The 15442-nt window shown below is 40.9% G+C and overlaps 1 protein-coding gene across 1 annotated transcript in view; it reads right to left on the bottom strand.

Moving 5' to 3' along the window:
- The window catches only part of LOC118211983 (phosphatidylinositol 3,4,5-trisphosphate-dependent Rac exchanger 1 protein-like), an 81350-nt gene that overhangs the window by 42093 nt on the left and 23815 nt on the right, over positions 1-15442 (bottom strand). The window contains exons 4-9 of the mRNA XM_035389614.1: positions 14951-15055; positions 12936-13037; positions 10992-11153; positions 5610-5743; positions 5242-5357; positions 3058-3207 (exon numbers count right to left, since the gene is read on the bottom strand). Coding sequence (XP_035245505.1) covers positions 3058-3207; positions 5242-5357; positions 5610-5743; positions 10992-11153; positions 12936-13037; positions 14951-15055 — 769 coding nt within the window. The remainder of the gene's footprint in view (positions 1-3057; positions 3208-5241; positions 5358-5609; positions 5744-10991; positions 11154-12935; positions 13038-14950; positions 15056-15442) is intronic.

Genomic DNA, 15442 nt, shown 5'->3' with positions numbered 1-15442 from the left:
GCTCCATAAACTTCCCACACATCTGCCGGCAGGGAAAGGCCTCTAGCTAACTACACGTGAACAACAAAAATGAAATGTGTGGCGCTGTTCAGTGGTAGCGACCGCTGAAAGCGGATCAGAACACTGCTGTCGAGGTTCTACAATACAAGGACAGGGAGCAAGCAGCGGAAATTAAACAATCCCCAGCTAGCCATAATGCTGTGCCAGTATATGTTTTCATGTCACGTGCGGTTGCCTTAGCAATGCCAGAGCAGATTGATAAAAACCGAAATTAAAAACGGCATGCTAATTAATCGGCGTGTGGCACCACCCAGTCAATTAAAAACAATAAACTGAACCGTCTGAATTTCCCGTGTGGATAAAAGGGAACCATAGACAGGGGTCTACGGCCTTTGGGACCAGTACCAAACCCTCAGACCGCTTATGTTTAATGTTATTTCAGTGTTTGTTTTACCATTTAAAGCGATCATATGCTTAAGGCTTAAACACAGCAAGTCCAGCTTGGCTGTAACGGCCCTAGGTTTTTATGCCCTAAAATCGCAAACCAAAAAAATTCAGAAACCACGACGGGCACAAGATGAAAAGAAGCGAGCGTTCTAAAGTCAGTGCTGTAAATCTTCCTGTCGAACCCTCCACATTAACTTCCATGCCCCACTGCTAAGAGCATGAAAGTGGTCGGTGATGTAACCAGCGATCCTTCAAAACGTCACTCCAGGGGGAAAACCAACATCTCAACCCACCATGCAGTCGTTCTTTAGATAAAAACAGTCACCTTCAAAGGGTATTACATTTGCCATACAAACTCTCTCTCAATCTACTAGCATTTTTTTTTCAGTATGATGAGCAGGACGGATATTGCTTCCTGCTCATTTTGCAAATCTTGTTGAGCAATAAAACAAACCTGGACATGCTTGCTTGCTATCCAATTAAATTTTTTTTTTTTTTGTTAACATTGTGCAGATTAACCATTTTGATTCACATCACCTATATGGACGTTTTTGATACATGGCATTGAGATTATGTTATGAAGGTCACGGGAGGGTCATTCCTCAATGTTGCATAATGCTTAGGTAAGCAGGAGTGCACCGTTTGCATGATGCAAGTCCCAATGCTTTAGAGGCTGCAGTTTATTGACCCTGTGCATGCCATTACAGTAAGGAGCACATATCCCCAAACAGGCCGAAGTGTTTAGGAAGCGGGGAAAATATGCACTTCGTCTCAAGAGGTATCACAGCTGAGGAAATAAACCGGAGCTCATGAAACCCAGAATAATTTCATCAACGCCTAGAGAGGGCACAAAAAGCAAGGGCAAAAGTGTGCATATACGGTGACTACAGAAACGCGCTTGAATCACGTTTTCTTTGTCTGTTTTCCAAAAAATAAACATTTTTTGTGGTTGTTTTTGCACTGCGGTCCAGAAGTGAAAAGTTCACTCAAAATGAAAAGAAAAAAAATCTGAGAGGAAGTGAAATGTCAACGGTTATTTTGGGTGTGCCCTCGAAGCGTGTTTACTCCCTTGGGTTTCTGAAATCAATCAGGACATCCTTTTCTAGTCGGGTTCCTTTTCAGGTGCAACCAACTTCCTTTCCTCTATCTAGACCTGGTGTAATTTTTAAATATTTACTTACAAACTGAAAAATTGCTTACTTTTATAAAATATGTACAGATATAAATTAAGCAGATTAAGTGATCCCCAGTGGTGGAACGAACTCCCCGTCCCTCTCCGAACCTCCCCCTCACTATCCATCTTCCGCCGTGGCCTGAAGACTCATCTCTTCAGACTATACCTAGAATAACCACCACCATGCTGTGTATATATATATATATATATATATATATATATATATATATATATATTAAAAAAAAAAAAAAAAAAAAAAAAAAAAAAAAAAAAAAAAAAACCTTTTTTCCTTGTCACTTGTTACATGTTGCCCCATCCCTGCACTTCTTGGTAAATTGTATTTGTCCTAATACTCTAGCTTAATCTTCTGCCTAGTTTGGCTTTGCAGATGTTAGACCAGGATAGTGTTCATTGTTCTCAGCTAGAAATAGCTGTACAAAATAAGTAATTGTACCTTACTGAACCCGTGTTCAGCAGTTGTCTACGATCATGAAAATGCACTTCTTGTACGTCGCTTTGGATAAAAGCGTCTGCCAAATGAATGTAATGTAATGTAATGTAATGCATTTGAAATGTAAAACCAGAACATGCATAACAAAGGGCATAAGAGCAACCACAACATTTTTTCACAGCCTGAGGTAATTATGTTGTGCTGTCAGGATGAGATGTCAATTAAACCATCTCAAGTCACTAATGCTTTCAGATTTTAACAGAAGAATCAAAACTTTGTATCAGTATTTTGACACTTACTCAACAAACCTTCTAAAGGCTAAAAATGCAAGAATTAAAATGTCTTTTATAATGGTTTAATGCTTTTACAATTCTCTGTGAATTAAATATAACGGTACTGTAGTTTCTGCACCCCAGATCAGTATTCACAAAACAAATTCCATCTTGACTGCATCTTGAAGGAAATTACATGCGCATATACAGAACAAAGTACCTGAGCGTGCGCAATACATTCACAGCAAAGCGAGAAAGCTATTTGGACCCGTAGGCTCTGGTTATTGCCCAAAGGGGATCTTTAGAAATGAACAAAGGGGCAAACTTGTCTCAGACCATGGAAAGGCCCAGTGCTAACAGCACAAGCACAGCCACGTTATGCATGAAAGGCCCTGCCCAGGACGCACATGTTAGCCTGAGCGGACAGACGTGCAAGACTGAGGACAGAGCGGGGATGAATGGTTTCTGGTGATGTCACGGATCTCCCTCTCTACTTCCTGCAGCCCATCCTTCCTGCACCGGGTCAGGTCCGTGTTTAGAGCCGGAGGGGATGTTTTTAATTTCATCCCTCGCATCTGTTCCCTCTGCTTATCTAGTCATGTCACCGCGGGTCTCATAAACAGGAACCCTTATTTTCTAACCAAAAACACCATAAAAAACAACAGAAGAAGGCGGCGGGGGGGCAATGACCTCCCTCTCTCTCTCTCACTCACTCTCTCTCTGCTCCCGTTCCTTCAGAATGGCGTCCAGCCACTTCTGCTTGTCCTCTGCGTTCTTCGCCATGCACACGAACCACTTGTTCTTCGCCGTGTTGTGGATTTTCCAGCCGTTGGTCACCGTATAGTTGTTGCTATGATAGTCGGCTGCGGAGGATTAGAACAGTTGAGAGTGAGCATGGCCGGTTGAAACACAAAAAATGAACTTCTCTGCAGATTAACACTCATTACAGAGTAAATATACTGGCCAAGCGGGAGGAACCAAAGAATTCAGCATGCGGTGAAAAGAACCCAAGGTTACAGTTTGCTTCTGGGTGCAGCTTTCATTTACGGCAAAAAAACATTGAAAAAAATAATAATGATTACATTTTTTATTCTCAATTAAAATGAATATTATTGAATATGCGCCAAAGATGTGTTTTTATACAGACAGTTCTCCACTAATCAGTTGCTTGCTGAGAAAACAAGTCTGCCAGGGAATAGACTGTGCATGCAGTACATACAGTACATTTGTATGTGTTTAAAAATGCTAGCTTATGGTCTAGCAATAATTTATAGTAAAAAAACACCTGCGTTAAAAAAAAAAAATCAAAAATTTTGCAATCATTGCGAATGAACTTACACTGATGAATAATAAAATGAAGTTCTCATAATTTTATGTGGATTAATTTGCATATTTGTACAAAGGGGGAAAAAACTTGAACTCCACAATGAGGAGTAATTTATATTGGAAAGGCAATCCCGCCCTCCCCCTGAAGGTGCAATTATGCTAATATCCGATACAGGCACATTGCAGATTCCACTACAAATATAACACTTTTAAGCTTTTAAGGTGGGAAGGACAGCCAATAAATTATTCAATATGCTTTAACACACACATTAGGTGAAGCCATGAAAAACTAGATCTGGATCTTGAACTCCCCAGGGCGATGAGATCATCACATTTTAGCACATGAAAACAAAAACCTCTATTTTTAGACTAATCATGTTTGGATCTGCGTAGGACAGCATATATCTTGCCGTCTCCTCTGACAGGGTGTTGTAGTCCAATGAAAGCATCCCAGTGTCAAAACCTGCACAGTCAAACAACTGTTCCTTTCAAAAACAGCTGCATTAGCAAATAGGACTGAATGACTTAACCTCGACTTAACACTGCCGCACTACAGATGCAACTGTAGACTCAACATTTCAATTAACAAATCAGTACATGAGACTAATGAACCAAGTAACAACAACAACAACAACAATAATAATAACATTTCATGTAAAAACTGCATGGTTTCCAGCTATACAATCAAGGCAGCAATGGTGCCTCCAGTCATTGAGTGACTTCAAAAGCAGAGGTTTGGTTTGCATTTCCTCAGAAGTGCAGGTGTCACAACCTGGTCCGAAACCTTAGATAGGGGGGTGGAGCAGCAAGTGACAGCATCTCCACCTCCAGTTTGAAGCAGACTGCCACTTCTAATAGCACATCAAACACTTCAAGATAATGCGTATGAAATATAATAAGGAACAGCCATGTGAACTATAATGGCAATAAGACTCTTCTTTGAAGCTCTTGGGTTTAAATAAGTGTATATCTACTCAAGCACACTTATTTAAGTCTGACCCCCTTAACTGTGAAGAGAAAGAATGTTACTAATGTAACTGACTCAAGGGGCTGCTAAAATGTCTTCGCCAAGGGCAATGCACAAGTCAGGTGATTCGCACTTCTGTAGGGATGTTATTAAGAACGTTACATTCTGTTTTTCTCTGTGGTTTCTTCACTTTGGCTGACTAGGTCATTACTAACAGGCTAAGAGGCTAATATCACCAAACAGATACACACACAGACACACATCCAAACTCTACTCGGTTAGCTTTTTGCGATGCATGACCTCATGGTTCTGCCAGAAAAACAAAAAAATGACTGTTCTATAGCAGGGGCCTGCATCCCTGGTCCTGAAGAGCCATAGGTTCTGCTGGTTTTCACTGTTACTCAGCACTTAATGGTCGGTTTCACGGAGTTGGTTACACAGGTCTAAACTGGGTCTAAATTTGCTCCTGATTTTAAGGTGAACAGAAAAACCAGTTCTGTAGCCACAGGACTGGGGACCCCTGTTCTTCAGAAGTAAAAATATGCACATTAAATCATTATTTCAAACTCTAATTGGTTATTTAAAGGGCAGCTACGGTGCTAACCTGTTCCATCTTCCACGTTTTCCACCTCCATGACCTCCGTGTTGATTCTGCCCCTAAAAATGTACAGGGGGCCGTTGATGGACTTGGTTCTCTTGGTAGATTTCTTCCCTGAAACCCTGGAGAGAAAAGAGAGCTTTGTTTCCCCAATTTGCATGCTTGATGCAAGCCTGTGACAAGTCATTTTCAAAACACGGCCACACACAGCGCTTTTGTTTTGCTGACTTAGCAATTCTGATGTTTCAGTGAGAGTGCCATTCGAATCTGAACTTCTGAGCAGCCACCAGCCGGGCTGAAAAAACAGAAAGTGAGTTATTTCTGCCTATGAAACAGCCCCGTTAACTTTGTCGGCTGTGCCTGATGTCTCTTACCGTGATTTCCTCTTGCAGTACACCAACAGGTTATCGAAAAGAAAGAAGACTCTCTCCTGAATGTTTCCGGCGGATATCTTCAGCAAATTGCCGTGAAGGAGCAGCTCTGTGCAGATGTCCGTTAGATTGGTTCCCTGTCAGAGATGAAGGGGAAACAACACAAGCGTGAGGGCTGCTCGACAGAGGAGGGAATCTACATTTCATCATATAAAGATAATAAGCAGAACCCCAGAGGTCCGCGGCCATAAAGTCACCCCGGGAGGGGAGGCCTTCATACGGCAGGATGTTCCCGCCAAATGAACACAACAGCCAATCCTCTGGCAGACGGGACACCCCAAATCCAGAAGGTGTTATTCAAACACAACTCTGCAGTTTGATGAATAAATTGTAGAAGTGACAGCTGACTGCATTCAAAATATTTGAGTGCGCGCGCACACACACACACACACACACACACACACACACACACACACACACACACACACACACACACACACACACACACACACACACACACACACACACACACACACATACACACACATACACATACACATACACATACACACACACACACACACACACACACACACACACACACACACACACACACACAAACATTCACTACAGGTAGGTAAAAAGGGAAGCCAAGTCACTAAACAGGTCGCTGGGCCATGATATTTTTTGACGAAGCTGGCAGCTCCCAGGTTGACATTTACGGCTAATTCGTCTGCAGTCGCTTGCCTGGTTTTTTCGCCCGCTCACATGAATATGCGAGACATCGCCATCCCGGAGTGTGTGCTTACTCCCACTCGTGCCCTTTGCTGATGGCATCACACCCTCCAAGCTCCATGCTGACATCATTGCTCACAAGCCATCAGTAAGTTCAGTCCGTGTAACTTCTGCCCACAATGTTTTGAAAGGAGATTGCGGCAGTCAAATCTCTTCTTGAAACTCTGTTAGCCATAATCACAGGGAATGAGAATTTTTACACAGAACCCTATGAATTCTGGGATATCATTTTCTTAATTGTTAGATGAACCACACCAGTGTTGAAGCCTTTGTGTTGTATATATTTGTATACCTCATTTAACCAGTGTAAAGAGCACTGCAAATTTCTACTTAAGTAAGAGCACTGCTAGTACAGTGAAAATTCACTTGAGTACAAGTCGAAGAACAGAAAATGACAAAAGTAAGAGCACACAAGTTGTAATTAACTTTGGAATTACAGAAGTAATTAACTTTGGAGGTACTTTTGTTTTTTGCCTGTCTACAATCAACAAAAAATGTATGATCATAGGACATATCCTTGTAAGGAATGACATGACCTCTGACTAACAGGGAAAAACACATGTAATCAATAATCTTTCCTCAGAGTTACACTGTCCCTGGGTCCTCTTTGTGATATTAAAGACATTACAAACTGCTTAAAATCAGCCCTTACAAACTGTGGCTTTTTCAAACTCAGTTGACACTTCTGTCTGTTCACCCATAAATAATTCTACTGCAACACATTCCAGGAACTCAGCAGTTTATTTTAGCTGGTCTGTCACAAGACAGTATGGGTGCTGTAGGGTGATTTACAGAAGTGTGCACCATATCAGATCCCCAAAGGAAAACGGACTGTTTGCTGTGCTGACAGCGATTCCCCAGGCATGAACATGGGGAACAAGTTGGTGTCTTTAGTGGTGGGGTGCTGACTAAAGATCTTGATAACCCAAATAACATTAAATGAATCCCTTTCCAGGAGCACTGGGTAAGACTACACACATTACTTCGCCACTCAGATGCTTCTGCTGTTTGGTGTATCTGAGAGGTTTCTTAAACTGGGATGTCACAACATTTGAAAGCCCATTGAAAGACCTCTTTGAAAGTTAACTCTGGTCAAACAAAACATATAGGCCTATGCATTTCCTGTGCACTGCTGTCCCCAGGGCTATTCTGCTATCAATGACAGCACAAATGTAGTTAAATGAATCAGAAAAGAAAAAGGCGAGCAGTCAAAAATGGAAAAGTACAGTAGCAAATATAACAGTTCAAAGGAAATGGCATTCCAAAGTTTAATACCAAGTATTAAGCTATAACAGAAACCAAACCTCTCATGAAAATACAATAAATCTAATAGATTGGTGAAATAATCACATTTATTTGTTTTCATTAAGGATTTGGGTGGCTTGGGGTCTGGAGGTCTTTTAAACAACCACTCTTCTCCAAATCTGCAATTCCGTAGATAAGCATCTCAATGTGTGGATCATTAAACCCCACATTCAGCAATATGCAAGACTGCGGTTGCAAATCACTCAGGAAGCCAGACCACTTTGATGCCTTGGTAAGACAATGATGTCATTCAAAACATTTGCCTCCAAAAAGAGGAGCCTCACAATAACTCAAAGCGTCCATAATTGATTCCATTCACCGCGAGGGTCATCTGAACAAAGCCGCTGCTCAAACTGAATGCCACTGTTTCATAAGCATTTACGCCTGAAGAAATTGACAACTTGGGCCCGTTAAATTTAGCGATGCAGCTACATTTGCTCGACGCAAGAGAAATGATTCAACTGGACCAGTGTCGACAGCTAATTTTCACAACACCTAAACAACAACTAAACACATACAATCAGTCAGGGAAACAAGAGCAATGTCAAACATTCATAGAAGACATAACCTTCTGGAAACAAAGCTGAATGCACATTCAAATTCCATGATTGAAGTTGATCGTTTCTTTGGTCAATCCTTATCTTTTTGGGAATGTTCACTACATCAAGACACAGCAACTGCATGTATTCAGAAGCTAGTCATCGTTCTCATCAAGCTGTACAAGAATACAGCCAACTAGCTCTGCAATTATGTCATTAGCTTCTGTCTGCACTTCAAACAAACAGCTATGAGCACAGGATTGTGCATGTACAAAACAAAACTCGAGTTAAGAATAGTTAACACAAACATTTTTACCAAACCAAAATACGCTGTTTGATATTTAACATTGTGTGAATTTTATACACTTCATTCAGAGGTAAAGTTATTTCTAACAATCTGATTTATATGCACACTATTCACATCTCCAAAAACATCACTAATATATAAGATAAGATAAGATAATCCTTTATTAGTCCCACAGCGGGGAAATTTGCAGTATTTCAGCAGCAAAGGGGATAGTGCAATAGCAAGGAGAGTAAAAAAATATAATTGATATAATATATACAGACAATATACCAACAATATACAAACAATCTACAAACAATTCAAAGTTTGGTACACTTTATATTGCACGAGTGGATTGCACATACTTTATATTGCACATGAGTGAATTGCACCAAAAAGTGAGTGGGTTGCACATGAGTGGTGTGTGTGTGGTCTACTAGGAGCAGTGCTGATTGCAAAGTCTGACCACATATATCTGAAAAAGTGAAAACATCCTGAAATGCCATCTTTACTTGTTTTTGACTGGCTCAGCATAGGTCATGTTTTCCTATGCAGAACATAAAGAGAAAGAAGCTAGCTGTCAACGTGCCAGTGATGAACACATACTGAAATGCTTACTCACCCAACAGCTTGGGGTGCTGAGTTCCACAGTTCATCTCGGTGTGTAAAACCACCAGTTTTAACACCTCCCTTCATGCACAATGAACCAAGGTGCAAAATGTTTTGCGTTATGTGTTGGTAGCCTTTTAAGAGTATTGCACGAGAGCAATGACTTAAAAAAAAAAAAAAAAAATGGATACAAGCAGAAGAACACTTGTACCATTAATGTAATCAATCACAAGCAACTTTTCTTCAACCTAACCACACAAGGTCATCCTCAAGAAAGTATTCTTTGTAGCTGCTTTGTAGCTACCATAATTAAACTGAGGCACAGTTGTGGAGCCCTGCAAGATTATGGGTGCCTGGTTTTCCCACTATGGGCCTGCTGCCCATCTATTTCACTAGCTATCAAGAGGTCAGATGGCCCACGGCGAGAAAACAAGAGCTTGATTGTATGAAGGAAGAGAACCATGCAAACATATGGCATTTGTGTGAAGTGCTGTCAACCAGATTGTGCAAGATAACAGAGTTATGCTCTGTAAAAAAAAAAAAAAAAAGATAATCAAAGAAACAGATCGTGTGTCAAACCTGAAACTTTGGATGCACAAGCACACCTCTGGGCACAAAAAACAAACAAAAAAAAGTGAAGCGTGGTGTATTCTTGCACTCAGAGGCTGAACAGTGTGAAACAGGCCTCTGTTATGCGAAGACAACGCATATGCTGCAAACCACAGTGGTGCTGACTCGTCTCTAAAGCAACAACACTTCCTATGTACCAGTACTCTCACTTCCTCTGTATCTTTGAAAACACGCCCTTAAAAATGTTAAATGGACATGCGAGACAAAGGCACACTTACAAAAAAAGCTATCCCGCACAGAAGCCATTTTGCAAGTGCATCATTGCATTTTGTTGCAAACAAGAATCTATGCAAGGTGAAAGGGTAAACCAGAGTAACTGTTGAATATGCTTGCATAAACATTCTTACTGGTCTCTAATCCAGCAGAATGCCAATTTATACTCAGATTTGATCAGTTACATTAATTAACCCTTTCTGAGGTAGCAGCTGGAAGGAGGCCATTTTAGGGACCTTTAAAATTTTAAACTTTGGGCAGCGCCGAGTAATCCCTGTTCCTTGCCACACCTCAAACTCATGCCGAGGGAGGGGCAGCATTGCTCATAGTCCACATCCCGTAATGCGATGCGTTCAATAAACCGTGCTACTCACTACATGACACAGCAGTCAGCCCTGCTGGTAGGCGCAACTCCCTAGCAGATCCTTCTCTTTAGCAGGAAGTAAGGCACGGTCGACGGGCGTGTCCATTCAAAAAATTTTAATTAGACATAGCGCATCCTGGCTGCCAACACTGCTCATTAACAAAGTTAACAAAATGTCTCAAATGCTTAAAAATAGTCAAAGTTGTCTGCGTGTTCAAAACTGCAAAAAGCAACGTAATATAAGAAAAACCTGGTGTGATGGAAGAATGACCATTTCTGCATAAGCTTCAAGTAGCTTAATGAGGTGGAATCACTGGAGCCAGTGGCCTTGTGTCTAATTCTAGCCTATGCACAGTCAAGCTTTGATTTTTTTCATAGAAATAAGCATCCGAAAGCCTGCTTTTGCCCGGTCATTCCACATAAACAAGAGGAGCAAGTCTGCCTGATATGACCATTTGTTGTGTGGTGGCCAGCTTCACATTACAGAAGCGAAAATCTGGTTTTACCTCTTACAGTTTCCGTAAAAGGTAGGGGAAAAAAATAAACCCAAGCCTGTTGCTCAAAGAGATGCCAATTTTATCAGCAGCAAAACACACACTGTAGGGGACAACTTGGCCGGGCAGTAGACTGAGAAACGATCTCACCTCCCACCCCTCGATGTGGGACTGGAGCTGCTCCAGAGCCTCCAGCTTCTCCATCTGCCTCTTGGTCTCGTTGATGTTGGAGCAGACGGCCTTCATGACCTGCAGAGCCACCTCCACAGCGGGGTAGTCTGCGTGCTTCTTCGGAGTCCTCTTCAGCAGCTCCTATGGGGCAGAGTCATGTGGCTCAAGATCTCAGCCAATCAGAAGCAACTCATCCATGTGATGGTGTCCATCTTGTGACATCAGTGCGAAGCACCAAAGAGACCAAATGACTATGGGCTGGAAACCAGTGGAATACTCCTTGTAAAAAAAGCTCTGGACTGATTGTTTAAAGACACTAAGTGAGAACATCTATATCTTTTTAGATTTCAGGTCTACTACCCAACCAAAAGCAAAACCATGATTTGGATTTGAGATAGGCATATCAACAAACTTATTCTGACATAACAACGTTATGTGCTAAATTGTGGTCAAGGACCAAAAAAATAAATAACATAAAATAATCTAAAATCAACCAGATGTTAACCTTAAATTATGAAATTACTGGCAGCTGGGTTACTGGCAGAAACTCTTGGCTCTTTAGTCTATAATTTGGAAGTGAAGGGAATGAGCGTTTTGTTACTTGTGGAAAGGTTACTGCGAGGCAATTTAAATAAATGCTATTTATTTTCTTTCCCCAGACCGTAACAACCTTTAAATGACCTGGAAATAAACTGTATTTGGATAAATGAACATCCCTATCACAACTAACTCCTTCTATTGTTTTAGTCAAGCGGTTTTAAACCAGTATGTGAATAACTGAGAGAAGGTTCAATGCTGCAGAGTTGTAGGTCTATACAGTGAGTTGAAAATGCATCGTCTAGGTCAGAGATCGGCAGCAGTGAGCCAGGGGAAACCTCAGTTTCCTGCCTGGTATATCAGCTGAAGCTCTGGTTCGCCTCCTTATCTTTCTGCAGTACGGCGACTGTCATTTCAATTCTGGTGAAACCGAGCAAACATGTCATGCCCCGCCCACAGCAGGGGGTGAATGGCTTCCTTCACTTCAGGGTAGAGGAAGCGTCTTTGTTTGCTTTCTGGGTCAACCGATCATATTCAAATGTGTGCGCTAACTAATGCTCTTGTTCTTAAGGTGTTTGATGACCTGTTCTGGTAAACATATAAAAATATCTTAGAAATACATTTTAAAAATTAAATTTTTTGTATTCACAAAAGTATACGTTACATTGTGTACCATTAAACCTGTGATATTGTCTCTTTATAACCTTAGTGTCACTTTAAGATCCACATTAGATGCAGGGAATTGTATTGGTTTGTCAAAATTTACTCAAAATTTCTGCATGCTGATGCAGGGGGTAGTCCTGTCTGTCTAGCCTCTCATTCAACAGAAGGGAATACCAGAATTTTGCTATCTCTGGAAAACGGTGTCTTAACCTTCTGTTCCCCCCTACCACTGAGGTCAATCATACAGAAGCTAGACATGAGACATGGTACATTCATACTGAGCTAGGTGATGGCACCATACACCTTCTCTTGTGTGGTATGTACATTTATTTATGAATTTCATTATTACTCAGAGTATCTCGGTAAGCTCTCCTGACAGACAGTGTACCATGAGCCTTCACCAACAGTGTCCTTTAGAGGCCATTTTGAGAGACATAAACAAAACGAACAGACTGCATCCACAGTGTATTATACTGTATGCGCTTTTGCTTGCTGTGTGTGACACTGCAAGAACTGCAAGGCTGGATAGGGGCCGCTGAATAGAATACAGTGTCTCCACCAGAATCGCTAAAGACGCAATCAAATACACTAATAAAGGCTGCATGATCTCGGACACCTTTTCCACTGAAGTGAAGCCAGTTTTGGTAGCGTGAAAAGAAAATGGGGTTTTCATAAAGTCCAAAGGGGTTTTTAGATGCACATCAATGAAAGATAGTTGCTTACCTTCAACAAGAGGGGATATTTGCATATCCGTTGAATGGGTGTTAATAAGTACCCCTCCAGCGGGATATCTGTGGTCTTCTTTCCACCCAGCAGCATGCAGTGCTGAGGATTTAAAAAAATGATAGATCAATGTGTGTGTGTGTGTGTGTGTGTGTGTATGTGTGCGTGTGTGCGTGTGAGTGTGCATGAGTGTGTGTGTGCCTGTGTGCATGTGCATGTGCGTGTACCTTTGGTTGTTCCTGCACTTTTCAAGCCATCCTATGTACACTGCTCAATTCTTCAATTCTAACAAAATAGCTATTTCTGGATCATGTACATAATATATGTATCATGTATGTAATATACACCATCATTCATCATTCAAAAGGAGGATAAGATATAGTATAAGATAAGACATGGTATATGCCATATTGTCTAAACACCAGGTTTGCCAGTTATATTGAACAGCTTACTTTGGCAAAAACCTTAAATAAGTTGCAATTTGCCTCCCATAACTCTCCTAGGAAACCAAAGGCACAAGCAATAATAGAATAAAACAGATAAGAAGGTCCCTCCTAAGTGTAAGGCACACTCTGTAAGTAGAAAAGCCCAATGAACAACATATTTAAGAGCATGCAGACATACAAATCAATGCAAGCGTGGGAAATCTCTCTGAAGTATTAATTGCATGTACCTGTGGGTTCAGCTTAGTCTAATAGACCAATTCAAATCAGATGGACAGGAATGACTACTGCATCTAAACAGGTGCTCATTAACGCTAATACTGACCTTGAAAAGAAGCAGGTAAGAAATGGACCCAATGTTCACAAATAAATAACCCTAATCTCTGCTTTAATGTCATTTAAAGTTTGAATGAGGACACCCAGGTCACAGCATAGTGTAAGCAACAAGACAAAATATGAAGTTGCTTGTAAGTGCAAATTGATTTTGTCAAATTTATTTATTTCCAAATAAATATGAAAGGACAAAAAGCAGGACAAAATTTCAGATTTCACATTTACGCACTTGCAGCACCCAGAATTTGTCCCCAGAGGCATGCCTGTTCAGCATTGGTATTTTTAACAAGGCGTCGCCCTGTCACGAGCGACCGACAGGCGATTGCAGCATCGGCAGTTATTCTCTCACTCTCTGACGGAAGCACAGACAGGTGATGCAATGCACAAACATTCCCTTTCAGGGCAGGCAAACACCATCAGTCCTAATAAACCTTTGCAATTTAAAGTAACGAAAACGTGGGAATTCTGTTAATGAACTGGGTTCATAACACAAGTAAGACAGGGCTATCACCTCCAATGCTTGTTAGTTAGCGGTTTCCCAATTACTTTAAATAGGTTACTTTTTTAAAAGTAATTGCCACCCCTGGATAAAGGTCAGTAAGAGTAATAGTAAGTTATCGTTACATTTTAAGCATGAATTAAGATCTATATATGAATGAGTACATGTCAAATAATAATAGTAATACTTATATTTCAGCTGTATGTTTCCAGGTGTATGTGTCCCCATCGGACCTAGGTGAAGTACGTATTTGTTATAGATTCAAATAGTTTTCTGTGCTCTATTGATCTTGCCTGGTATAATTGAGCCTGCCAATATCACCAGAAGGCAGGGTTTGCACATTTTGAGAGTATTACACTGGTTCCAATACACCAGACAAGATCAGTAAAGCGTAGAAAAGTATTTGAATCCAAAACAAATACGTATTTGAAGCAGGTCTGATCCCCATGTGTGCGGATAGAAAGGGTTTTCGTAGGAGTACGAGCACCATGTCAAAATGAACCTCTCCTTTCAGCCAGCAACAGCAGTGGAATGTGGAAAGCGTCGCTGTAAATAATTTAGACTGCCAACAAATAATCCAAAAGATTTCTGAAGAGATGACCTCGTAAACCGAAGTCTCGTAAACTGTATCAAAACAATGGGCCTATGGGCTTTGTCATGACATACGGAATATCAAAGTGTATCCACTAAATGTACACTGTGACATCCCTTACAAAAAATTAAAAAAAGACAAAACTCACCAGTAAGAAGGTTCTGACATTTGGGTTCTTGTTCAATTCCATTAGAAGTCTAAGTGCTTTTTCATGGTTACTGCAGTACTCTCCATATACCGAGAATTTGCCTTTCTGAAAATAAGAAGAAAATTTGGCATGAGCATTTTTTTGGAAAACAAGATGAACCTCATAAAACATTCCCGGGCAGAAGTTGTTCGTTTTCACACTCTGTAGCCAAGTGCGATTCAAGTTCAGTCAAGAGTCAAGAAGTCAAGTTCAATTTAACCGACGCAAGGACATCCAAATAGCATACCGATCTGGTTAACCTCAAGTCAGGAAGATGAATTACCACGTTGTGTTGTGATGTGGCAGGAAATAAAGCCGTACCGTCCTGAGAGGTTACAGAACACAATTCCTCTCCCCACACCTGCAGATCCCTTTAAAGGGCACATAACACCTTTTCTGTGCCATAACAATATTCAGTGTTCAATCAGAAAGAAAGTACATTAGTGCACTGGG

The sequence above is a fragment of the Anguilla anguilla genome, chromosome 13 (assembly GCF_013347855.1).
Source record: "Anguilla anguilla isolate fAngAng1 chromosome 13, fAngAng1.pri, whole genome shotgun sequence".
Classification (NCBI taxonomy): domain Eukaryota; kingdom Metazoa; phylum Chordata; class Actinopteri; order Anguilliformes; family Anguillidae; genus Anguilla; species Anguilla anguilla.
Note: the sequence above shows the minus strand (reverse complement) of the source record. Positions and strands in the feature narration are given on the sequence as shown.